This window comes from Phlebotomus papatasi, chromosome 2 (genome assembly GCF_024763615.1).
Source record: "Phlebotomus papatasi isolate M1 chromosome 2, Ppap_2.1, whole genome shotgun sequence".
Classification (NCBI taxonomy): domain Eukaryota; kingdom Metazoa; phylum Arthropoda; class Insecta; order Diptera; family Psychodidae; genus Phlebotomus; species Phlebotomus papatasi.
Genome location: NC_077223.1, coordinates 1,705,534 through 1,718,383, shown reverse-complemented (window position 1 = coordinate 1,718,383; position 12,850 = coordinate 1,705,534). Strand labels below are relative to the sequence as shown.

General features: G+C 35.1%; 1 protein-coding gene across 1 annotated transcript in view; it reads left to right on the top strand.

Annotated features, from left to right (window-relative positions):
- The window catches only part of LOC129802077 (nephrin), a 192,003-nt gene that overhangs the window by 160,035 nt on the left and 19,118 nt on the right, over nucleotides 1-12,850 (top strand). Inside the window, exons 14-18 of the mRNA XM_055847638.1 lie at nucleotides 1,562-1,726; nucleotides 2,122-2,271; nucleotides 5,268-5,402; nucleotides 5,513-5,794; nucleotides 9,006-9,429. Of these exons, the coding sequence (XP_055703613.1) occupies nucleotides 1,562-1,726; nucleotides 2,122-2,271; nucleotides 5,268-5,402; nucleotides 5,513-5,794; nucleotides 9,006-9,429 (1,156 nt within the window). The remainder of the gene's footprint in view (nucleotides 1-1,561; nucleotides 1,727-2,121; nucleotides 2,272-5,267; nucleotides 5,403-5,512; nucleotides 5,795-9,005; nucleotides 9,430-12,850) is intronic.

Here is a 12,850-nt window from a genome sequence, read left to right as displayed (position 1 = left end):
GATTTGTTACTTTTTGCCCCAGTCTCTCCTAAAATTATAATGTTTGTATAAATACTGTCACGTTCCTCAAATACGAACTCTTCTGATATGAATGACGGTTGAATTCAAAATGTAAAATTTGAGGTTATATGATGAAAGTTATGCGCGGAGTGTGAATTAGCACCATTTTTCTCCGGTGTTTCCTCAATATTTTCGTATTAATGTATTACCTTCCTCATCAAATTCCATTGATTTAACAATAAATTATATCGATATAGGGTAAGATAAGCTAATTTGGACTCATGTAAAATTTGAAACTTTGAGTTTTACCGTTATTACATTGCTGGAGATTAAACGGTACGAGATATTGACTTTCGGTTTTCGATGACCCCCCGTAAAAAAGTATTATCTCCAGATGTTTCTTATACAGGGATTATTATTAATCGTATCGGGATATTTATAACAACGTAATCATATTATATTGCTGTTGTATCCCGTGTTGGAAGAATCTGCTAAGTCTCCACACTGAGAAAAAAGAGGGTGCGATTAACATTTTTTTCTCAGAAATTTAACACTTTTAGGTGTAAAAATATATCAACATTTTTTTTATTTTAATTTTACACCTTATTAAGGGTAAAATTAACATTTCCGGAATATTATTTTAACATTTTCGGATTTCTCTCAGTGCAAGTGTAGACCGCCCAGGAGCGCCTTCCGCGTAGTGTAAATGCTTCTCCCATGCCCCTGGGTATGAATTCTGAAATGCGTGTGTTTTTCACGTGAGAAACTCACGGATTTTAAATCGTTTTATGTAAGAGTTTCGTTAAGTTTTCATATAAAGTTTCATGTAAAACTTACAGCACCTAAGGAAGCACGGTATAGTTTTAACGAAATCTTCACAAAACGCTTACTAAGGTGATCTCTGAGCAGTGAATTCTCATGCGTGAGTAACACATGCATCTCAGAATTCATACCCTGGAGTTGTTTCGGGCAGAGGCGGTGCATTTTATTACGTTTTATCACAGTGAAAATGTCGTTTTCTAACATCCAGTTGTTTTCACCGGGCGGGACTCGAACTCACAACTAGGAGTGTCGAGTCAGAGATCTCATCTGTCCAAGACCCAACGGTCTTGCCTATTGCGCCACTGAGATCCCCTTATACAGGGATGAGATCGTACACGGTACACTGAAGTTCACTGGATGCATTTCGAAAACCTCTAGTACCATAAAAATCCTAGTAGGAAGATTTGAACTCAAGACACTTGCATCATAGACTGAGTGCACTACCACTTGATCCATTGAATGCCCTAGAATTAAATAACCATCCCAAAAATCGAGGACTTTTATAAAATTGTTGTCCCTTTGAGTTGGAGCTGTTAGAACACTAAAATATGATACTGCAAACGAAAACTTTGTCGTCCACCTTGGTGTTTTCTCTGTGATCGTTGTATGTACTTTGAGATGGGAAAATGTGTAAGGGTGAGATATGGTTGTTCTCTGTCTCAGGGTTTTGTCCTAATTCAAGTCCTTTACTAGATGCATAGAACTCTTAAATGAATTTCACATGCGGAATCATTTGTAGGACTAAACAATTCATCAAAGCCAGGACTGTGGGGCGGTACAGTTTCATCTTTGGAGCTGAAAGTGAATGTGACCCAGGAAATGAATGGAGTTGTGTACACATGTCAAAGTACAAATGATGCTCTTCAACGTAGCGTACATGAAGTAGTTAGTCTTCAAGTGTTGTGTAAGTTTTAACTGTTAATTGACTTTACGTCAAATGAATGCAAATACTAGTTTTGACTCTATATATGCATTTATTATTGTGCCATCCTCTATCCTCATTCTCACTCTGGAGGATTTCTGCTTTTGTCTCTACAAAATTTTTGGGAATGGGAAATATTCTAAAGGGACACGACATTTTAATATACATTAGATTGGGAATATTGGTCTTGAGAGAGAGGCTTTTTGCACAAATTATATTTCACCGATGTTGCATAAAGATACTTTATCGCTGGAGGAATGAGAATGGAGGATTGGAATAATGGGCAAAAAGAAAGAACACATTGCTCTAATTGAAGTCTAAATTTTCGTGCTTAACACATAATTTCTCTTCCCTCTGATAACAAAAAAAAATTGCAGACGCTCCAATATTCAACCCACCCCCATCAAACACCGTGGTCGGAGTTGAGGGTGAACCACTGCAAGTGTCTCTGGTGGCAACAGGCAATCCACAATCGATTGCATACACATGGACCAAAGATGGTGTGCCAATTTTAAACACTGCAAATGGTAAGTATATTAGAAGAAAAATATCACCCCTTTGTTATTTATGGGGTACTTTATGGTTTCGCAAAAGAGGAATTAATTAATTTTTGCACACGGTAAAATCGATATTGCTCTCCCTTTTATGTCTTTTAAGTCACGAATTGCTGATGCTCCTAGCAAACACACCACCAACCATTCTCTATTCTATGAAAATAATTTATACATTCACTCTCTCTCTCTCTTGTTCTCCGTTTTTCCCATATTTTTCCCATTTTCCATCCAAAGAAAATGCAATTTTCTCCACAGTTGAATTTTAAACTATAGCGTCGGAAAAAAAAAACTATAAAGGATCATACTCAATATTGATGCAAATACTGAATGAAAAATATCTGAAATTTCTATTTTTTTAATATCACCTTTCAGACTTCATCTATATGGAATTATTTTGAAACGCATCAAAAATGCACTAATGGTGCTATTCCATGCTTTTTTTTAGCACTTTACTGTTCTCAAGTGCTTCTGCTTTACCGACTTTTCTTTGTGTTGGTTCCTATCTCGACTGTTTTCCTCAGTCCTTGCAAACTTGGGAACAGTCATGTGCTAAAAGAAGTGTTCATTCTTATTGGAATAGCATCATGATTTTTTTTTGTGTTTCGTAAAAATATGTCCCGATAGTTCATTCTGTCCAGAAACACTCTTTGGAAATTATAGACGACTAATTAAAAATGCTATTCTAATGAAATTGAATATGTTTTTTTTAGCACTTTACTGTTCTCAAGTGCTTCTGTTTAACCGACATTTCTTTATGCTAGTTCCTGTATTGACTGTTGTCTGTAGTTATTGCAGTATTTTAAAACCGCCAAAAAGTCGTGACAGGAACCAATACAAAGAATCGACTATGTGAGAGCACTTGAGAACAGTTATGTCAGGTGCCTCTCGACATTTCAGTTTTCCATACATTTTTGCATAGAGGCACTGAAGACTATTGACAAGTTTTTTTCCTAAAGAGAATTGATTTATCAGTCTGACATATCGCCGGTTGCGGCTACCTCTGTCGTATCTGCATTTGTTTTATATCTGCATTTGGTGCAAGCTACAATACAGACGTCCCCTCTTGCGTGAAATGCTGACACAAAAGAAATGGAGATACGACAGAGGTAGACGCAACCGACGATATTTCGAAATAGTACATTAAAAGCTATCTAAAAATACATATTTCATAATGTACGCCGAAATAATACAAGGACTACGAGCAAATTTTTTTAAGTCGCGGTGCAATATCTGCAAAATTTTTGCAAAGAGAGGTGAAAAATAGCTTCACTTTTTATTAGGCTTGATGGGCGCCTGGTTGTGTGCTAAAAAATAACATGATCATTTTTTTAGAATAACGTTTTTTGGAATAATTCTTTTGCGCGTTCCGGAAAAATGTGCCGCAGTAGTTGATATCTGGTTAAAAAAACTCTTTGGAAATTATTGATGTCTAATTAAGAATGCTATTCTAATAAAAATAGCATGTTTTGTTTAGCACTTTACTGTTCTCAAGTGCTTCTGTATTATCGACTTGTCTTTCTATTGGTTCCTGTCATGACTGTCCAGTGATTTTCGAATACGGCGTAGAAATATGTATTTCTGCTTTATGGTGCTATTCGAATGAAAAACTAAAATAGGAAATCCTAATTTTTTTTTAATACACGACTGTTCTCAAGTTCTGCTTCGTAGTCGACGTTTGCATTGGTTGCTGTCACGACTTTTTGGTGAGGAATGGGGGAAAACAGTCGAGACAGAAACCAACATAAAAAAGCAACGTAAAGTGCTAGAAAAACATGTTCATTTTTCATTCGAATAGCATTCTTCATAAATTTTCTACAATTTACAAAGAGTGTTTTTAAACAGATATGACCTAGTGGGGTACCTTTTTCCGTGATACACAAAAGAATTATTATGCTATTCTAACAGAGATAAACATATTGTGAGAATTTTACGAACTTTAGTTCAATTTTAATGGTATTTATGTACAGAGAAATCGTCAATCATTACAAATGATACTTAAATCATCCAGTTTTTTCTCAGTGGATATAGGAAAAATTCCTGCCTCCACCCAGAATCGAACTGGAGACCTCTCGTTAACTAAACGAGTGCTCTACCAACTGAGCTATTAGAGGCCACATGTTTATCTTGACTTGCTACACGACCTTTAGTCAATTGCATTATGCACACAATTAAACATATTTTTTAGCACATGACTGTTCTCAAGTACTTCTACATAGTCAACTTTCCCTGGTATTGGTTTCTGTCCGGAATATTTGATGGTTTTCGAACACGGTGAAGACTGAGGGAAAACAGTCAAGACGGGAACCAGTACAAAGAAAAGTCGATAATGCAGAAACATTTGAGAACAGTAAAGTGCTAAAAAAACGTTTCTTTTTTTTCAATGTAATAGCACCATTAATCAATAATCTCTCACCATCCAATTGATGATGGCTATTAATTGATTTTTTGTTTTTGGCTTTTGCAAATCTTCCCAAAGCTTTTTCAAATAAACTTTAACGTTAATGACCAGCAATTAGTTTGTCGTATTAATTAGTGTCAAACATAGCAAATGTGTTTTAATTGGGGGAATTCAACATTTTCACCAACAACTGATACACATTTGAAAAGTCACATTCAATATGCTTCACCAAAGTAGAATTTATATGTGGCATGTTCTATTTTGGGTTGTTTTTGACCATTAAATCTATGTCATATTTCGAAAAGCTTTTTCAACTTCACTCTTGTTGGCCACGCATAAAGAGATCATGCAGCTGATGTATAAATATTTGGTTGCATTTACTCCAATGAATCCTCACTATGATGACCATAAATTTTGAATTAGTGGCAATAAAGTGACTCTGATTATTGTGGAGGGAATGACAATTAGAGCTTTCAATTTGGTGGTAGCACGGATGCGCGTGTGCATTTTAATTCCTCTATGCTGGGGGTTAATGAGCATAAATTTTAGAGGGTAAAATTAAATTTTGCAGGAATGGACAGAATCATCTCAGAGGGACCGACACTCAATATCACAAAACTCGGGAGAAGTGATGCCGGCACGTACACTTGTGAGGCTGTAAACTCTCAAGGATCTGCAATGATTAACATAAGTGTCATCGTTGAATGTAAGAAAATCCCCCTTCAGATTGTGCATTATCTTAATTAACAAATTCTCTCAAGAGGAAATTGAAGGTATTGATTGGTAGCTAAATGATGTCTTGCACTCCATTGGCAGATGGCACAACAATTACGGGCATCTCAGAAAATGTAGTGGTGAATCCAGGTGAGGATGCAATGTTGTCCTGCTCGGTGGAAGGGAAACCTCTCACACTTGAACATGTGAGATGGGAGAGAATGAACTACGATATGACCATCAAGACATCAACAACATTTGTCAACGCCACGTCCTACTTGCACATCAAAAATGCCCAGAGAGAGGATGTGGGCCATTTCCGATGCATAGCAGACAATAGAGTGGCTAATCCCACCAGTAGAGATGTCCTGCTTGTTGTCAAATGTAAGTTGAAGTTTACAATTCGTTGCTTGACCCAGTAATTGTTCAATCTGCTGCACAAAACCATAGTAGATAAAACAATGCTGATTCAAGAGACAAATTCCACACAAAAAACTTTTGTACACACTACACAATGATGATTTTGCCTCCGGGTATCTCAAACCATTTTTTTTGTTTACGCCTTACATGTAGGCAAAATTATTTTCCCGTTTTTTCTCTGAGACTACCATATCAATGATTCATCATGTATTTTAGTACATGGCTGTTCTCAACTCTCAAGTGCGTCTGCATTATCGACTTTTCTTTGTGTGGACTTTGATGGACTGACAAAAAAAAACAGTACTCAGCGGACACCAAATGCTAACCGATTTCAATTCAGCTGTAGGGGAAACTGGGGCACACCAAACATGGGATAGCACCAAACACTGAGATTTTTAAATCAGATATTCGACTTCAGGAGACAAGACCTATAGGCATTTATAGGCACTATAAAGATGCTTGTCCACTTAAAATATGGTTGAGATACTCCAAATAGTTTAACAATGAAAATTAGTGTTTGGCGCTACCCCGTGTTTGGTAGTGTCCCGGTTTCCCCTAAACGTATTTTAGATTAATTCTTCTAACTTTAAAGTGACAGTCGCGAGGCAGTTTCATTTCCATTATTTGATTAGTACTTTTTGTTCGAGAACTGCTGATTTTTGCTGATCAATTCAGCAAAAATGTGCTGAAAACCCAGCTTCTTTTCAGCTAACTGTACCCGCTGGATAGAGACAGGAACCAACACAAAGAAAAGTCGATAATGCAAAAACATTTTAGAACAGTCATAAGAAAGATTTCCCCTTTTTACTGGGATGGTATTACAGTAGACTCTCTCAAGTTCGGGCATTTGGGACCGAAATGTCATTCGAATTAGAGAGAAATTCGGGCGAAAAACTTCTTGAAATGCAACGATTTTTTGTTCATCTCCATACACATATTAAATTTACATGCATATATTTATTGTAAATTTCATGAAAACCCCTTAACCCATCATTCAGTCAATGTACCAGAAATACTTGAGATAGAATGTTCATATTTTGGGATTAGTTTCCTACAGATTAATAGATGAATTTTTTGAAAGGAAAAAAAATTTATCTCAGAGGCGCGAGGAACCTCTGTCAAACACACGTCTTAACGGTCACTGAATTTAAATTCTGTGCATTAATCATTACAAACTCTATTGCTTTAGATAGAGTGACTATCCAAGAACAACAATTGGGAACTAGAATTCAAATCAAGAAAGAGGAAAGAGGCCAATTTTAACAAATTCCACGGGATGTCGTATTTTCCGTCCGCCATTTTGAGCAAAAAATTTGCATGACCTTCCGCGAAGCAAGAAAACAATAACAAAATGTATTTTTATCTCTGTCGGACTATTTTTCTCAAGTAATTGAATAACTAACGTTACTAAAAATCCATTCCCGACAGCAATTCGGATAAAAATTGCCCCGAAATAAATCATCAAAAATCACTCAATTTGCGTATGATATATAATACCATGGCAGGGAATGGGTTAATTTAACTAAGGCTTTTTGTACACTTCACGGATAACACTTAAAATAAATTAAAAATTCATTAAAATAAAATAGAAAAACACACTTTTAGGAATTGTTGCAAAATAGAACAATATTTCAGTGAAAAAAGCTTTACTTCTATGATTCCTTGACCGGTCGGATTGTGGAACATCCTATTTGAAATACACCTTCAATTTTAAGACTCAAAATTAATATTTGACATAATCATAGAACTAAAATTGATGCACAGTAACATAGAAAAAGTCCTTGACTTCCGATTGGATTAAAAATTTAAATTTTTTAGTAATTTTTAAGGGTAATAATTGAAATAATCCCTTAAGGAAAAAGTCAAGGATATCAAGGAGCCTGCCATAATTTACTGGGAAATGGTGAATTTTTATTTAAGAAAATATTTTCACGCTTCGCATTTTTATTATTTATTCAGTTTTTAATGGTCAATTTTTACAAATTTCCAACTGATGCATATTATTTATGAAATATAATTGACTCAATAAATTTAAACCACTCGCAATATTATTGCAAAAATAAATAAATTGAATAAATATTTCCACCAGTCGACTTAAGGAACCCAGGGTGGTTGAGTCGAGAAGCGGTCGACTCTCGAGGATACTTCACCTTAAATATTTAATTTTTATACTGAATATTTAACGTAATTTTTTTTTAGTATTTTTTAACAGAATCGAGGGGTTAAAGTGTAAATTTTTTCGAGTTGAAACTGAATAATTTTCGAAATAAAACTAAGCTTAAATGAAGTTGATTCTACAAACCTAAAAAGAATGATGCTGTAGTTAAGAAACGTTATTAGGGGAAAGTGCTCTTCCTTCGAACGTTCATGCCTTCGAATAATGTGAATTTCTTTTGTTTTTAGGAAGAGATTTACACTAAATAATCACGGAATTATCAACAATTGATGATAAGTCAACCAATATTTAATAGAAATGTGTAAGTCTCTTAGGAAAACTAAAAGAAAATTCACATTATTCGAAGGCATGAACGTTCGAAGGGAGAGTACTTCCCCTACCCTTGGAATTTTATAACTTTTATGATAAATATTTTATTAAAATCTTCAGGTTTTTTTTCTGGAGGATACTAATAAACTTTAAAGAGTATATTTGAGGATTTATGCCCTAGACACACTTACGACTTAAGCCGAGAGACGACTTAGTGGAAAATGATGGAAATGAACTTTTACTATTATTTTTAATACAATTACGCTAAGCCGTCTCTCGACTAATCCTCATGTCTGTCAAGGCCCTTAGAACTTGTATAACAAATCAATATGAATTTATTAAAAAAATCGTACAACTCAGGAGGAAAAGTGTTTAATGTCGTTAAAAGTCTATAAAAATAATACATTTTTATAAAAAACATTTTTGTGAAATGGGAAAAAAGGGGAAAATGGTATTTTTTTCTATAAAATCCAGCATTACAAAGCTTTCCTTTTTTAGTACTTCCGATGTATTAAATAGCTATTTCCTCCTGTATTTTGATAAATAATCCACAATGTATACATAATATGCGGGAATGTTTTGTAAACCACCCCTGTCCCAGGCTTATGTACATCATGCCCCTCAACATGTTAACACACTTGTCATTGGCAGGTGAGAATGAAAAGTTAATTATAGGACAATTAATTGCAGTTGCACCAGAAATAGATAAATCACCGCCACTCTTGAGGGCGGCCACGGGTGCGGGTGAACGTGGTCGGTTGCCCTGCCGGGTCGAGGCTGCCCCTAAGCCAACATTCGTCTGGGCTCGCAGTGGGCAGCTATTGAATGTTAACCAGTCTTCAAAGTATTTTGTGGAGACGAAGCAATTGGACTCAATCACATACGAGTCCATCCTCCTGATAGAGCGTGTGACGCCATCGGATTATGGGCAGTACGAGTGTGTTGTCAAGAATGAATTGGGTGACACAAAGGAGAACATAAGGCTCGATATCACCTCACCGCCGGACACCCCAATCAATTTAACTGTGGTCAATGTGACCCATGATAGTGTCACATTGACTTGGACACCAGGATTCGATGGTGGCATGAAGGCAAGCTACAGAATACGCTTCAGGTAAATATCATATCATATGCCATTCACAGAATATTCATTCCTTAAGGTCCAGCATCGCCAAATACAATGCTAACACTCTACACAAGCATGAATGATTCATAATGCTGTTGTCTCTCCATGTAAGATGATTTTGTGTACAAAGTCTTGGCATTAATCTTGGGTATAAGCACAAGAACAATGAAGAATTGATAAACTATCACGTTAAGTGCTCTTAAAAATTCATATTGATATCCATTAGGCATGGACTTTAACTCCAATTTAATTGGATTTTATTTTGTAAAATAATTAATTTTACAAAACGTCGAGTAATGAGAATTTACAGCTCCACTAGACCTTTTCAAAATAAATTTATAAATATACACTGCAGAAAATTTTGTTGTGCAAAATTTCGTGTTTTTATTCAAAAACAGCATTTAGGCGTAAATTTAATTGCAATTTAATATGGAAATATCGTCGATTGAATCAACAAATGTCATATAAACAATTTTTTTGGATTATCTTAAAAATTAAAGCCACATAAAATAGCTTTAATTGCTATTAATAGGCTTTAAGAGGGATTTTAAGCACCATTTATTGAGATAAGTAGCAAAAATTAGGATTGTGGGTGGGAACAAAAATTGCAAGTAGGCGTGGTTTCCAAATGGGCGTGGCATATTAAAACAAATCTTCGTTGCTTAGGATTTTTCTGAATTCTCTGTTAAATTTTGTTAAAAATTACTCATTCCTGTATTTAACTTTGTAATTTTGTTTCAGGTTAGGTCATACATAACCTCAAATTATTGAATACCCGTCGAATCATTGCTCTATCTGCCGATTTTACTCGGAGTTTTTTTGAATTGTAACGGTATATTCTAGTACATTTAGAGAAATTGTCTAGATTTTCGGCAGAATTTCTACCTAGAAAATCTGTAGATTTTCGGCAGAAATTCTTCTGAAAATCTGTAGATTCTCGACAGAATTTCTGCAAAAAAGATCTGCATAGTCTCCATTGTCTCAACAAAAATATTGTTGATTTATAGAGAAACTGTAGAAGTTACAAAGAAAATGGTATCCTCTGCTTAACAAGCATTGCCGATTAAACATTTTAGATGAGTAAAAAGATTCAAGACAAAAATACTAATTTCTTAAAAATCGCCAATCGAATGATACAAAAAACACGAAATTATGGTCGACACTGTGTTTAAAGATATCACTTCACTATTCTCTACTTAGAACACGGCGTCGCAGAATTCTGCATTTTATATAAACACTGTGATATCACTAGAATCACTCTATTGAATTTTCCAAGCTTCATTGAAAAATATTCCACCTTTTCAAACACAGCTGTCTGGAAAGTCTGGAATGTAGAAAAAAATCTACAGAAAATCGCCAAAATATCTACAGAAAGTCGTCAGAGTATGCACCAGGATTCGTCAGAAAATCTGCAAAAATTTCTGACGAATTTTGTTCCAAGCCCAAATAAAATTCGTAGGAATATCTACAGATTTCTCGGCAGATTTTCGGCAGAGGTGTAGATATTTTCTGCAGAAATCTTAAAGATATCTGACGAAATTGTTTGACGGGTATCTTGTATAGCAGAGGTATTATTATTATTAATCGTGTCGGAATACTTCGTTGTAATCAAATGGGCGTGGTGGAAGAATCCGCTAAGTCCATGTGTAGACCGCCTAGGAGCATCTTGCTCGCAATGTGGATGCTTCTTGCATGATCCCGGAGTTTTTTAGGCAGAGGCGGTGCATTCAGTTGCTTGTACCGGGTGAGACTCGAACTCACAACTTAAAGAGTTGAGTCAGAGATCTCATCCATCTAACACCCAATGGTCTTGCTTATTGCGCCTGTGAGATTCTATATAGCAGAGGTGAGCAAGAACTGTTTGAAACCTAATAAACGTCAAAATAAATTGGTCCATTAGGGGAATTCAACGATATGACAATGCCATATGACAAATTTTCGTGATAAATTCGGGAACAGGGCAACATTAAAGGCCAGTGAGTACCGAATGGTCATTACAAGGATCTCCATGAAGCTCTTGGTAACTGATATGAATCTCATTTTCATGGAACTTTTCTGAATTTCCCATATAAAAATTTTAAAATTTATCATATGACATTGTCATACTGTTACAAAATTCCCCTACAGGTAGCGTCTTGACCACTGACGTACAATTTTTATTTGACGTTTGTTTGGTTTCAAACGGTTCTTGCTCACCTTTGGTGTAAAGGTTAGGCTATAATTTCAGGTTATGTAAGACCTAACCTCAAACAAATTTTAAAAAATTGAGTGTGGAATGCAATTTTGTGAATAATTCTTAAAAATAAATATCAAAGAATTAGGAATAAAGTAAGATTATTATGGGGAACGGGGGCAATGGTAGATATCGGGTAGTTTTGAACACTACAATTTATTAGTACACTTATAAGGACGTGATCTATATGAATTTTATCGTTACGGATCCTTGTTCACTGAAAGAATGGTCAATATCAGTCCAAGACGTGTGAACATAAATACCAGTGTGAACATAAATACAACTACCCCATGTACAATACTGCCCCAGTTTCCCCTATGTTTCTAGGGCTAGAATTTGTGACAAAAAGTTACAGATCAGAGATTAAACATAACCTAAAACTGCTAAAATTAACCCCTTTGGCTAAAAAACTTAATGAGGTTCCATGGATCAAGACAACTGTTTTTTGAACAAATAAGTGTGGTCCTCTAGTGGGCGCGGCATCACTTAACTTCCCCTTCACTCAGAACTTTTGATCAAAATTCCTAAATACATTGTAAAACTTACACTTTTAACTTCAAAAATGACAATAAAAACTAGGAAACCCATAAAAAATCCTTAATAAAACTTTTAAAGGGGCGTGGCTTATTTTTCATATGCATAACTTTTATTGTGTCATAGTACTCCAATATAAAATATTGAACATAATAATATTCCAGCTTTACTTACTCATAATTTCAATTAGGGGCGTATGAGTGGTAAAAACTCCTTTGAACCGAAATATGTCTCCCTGAAAAGCTATTAAAATCTTTATACGACACTGAATGATGTAAACCACCACATACATACCTCGCTTTATTAAATCCTCGCCCCAAATATTTTCATTTACTGTTTCTGGGAAATTTAAAGGAATCCCCGTGAATACTTCCGAAGCTTCAGTTTCATGAAGTTGTGTTCAGATGCGAAAAAAATGAAAAATATTTTTCTATTATTCCACCATGAAAAATTCGTATCATTTTTTATTTAAAATTATATTCGAATACACAGCGACTCATATGCTTATATGAGAATTAAAATTATCTAAATGAATTTAGGAGTTCATTGGAGCAGTTTAAAAGGATTTTAATCAGCAAAGCTTTGAGTAAAATTAAACGACATTTCGATCGTATCAATTCTTCTTAATTAAATTTGTTAAGA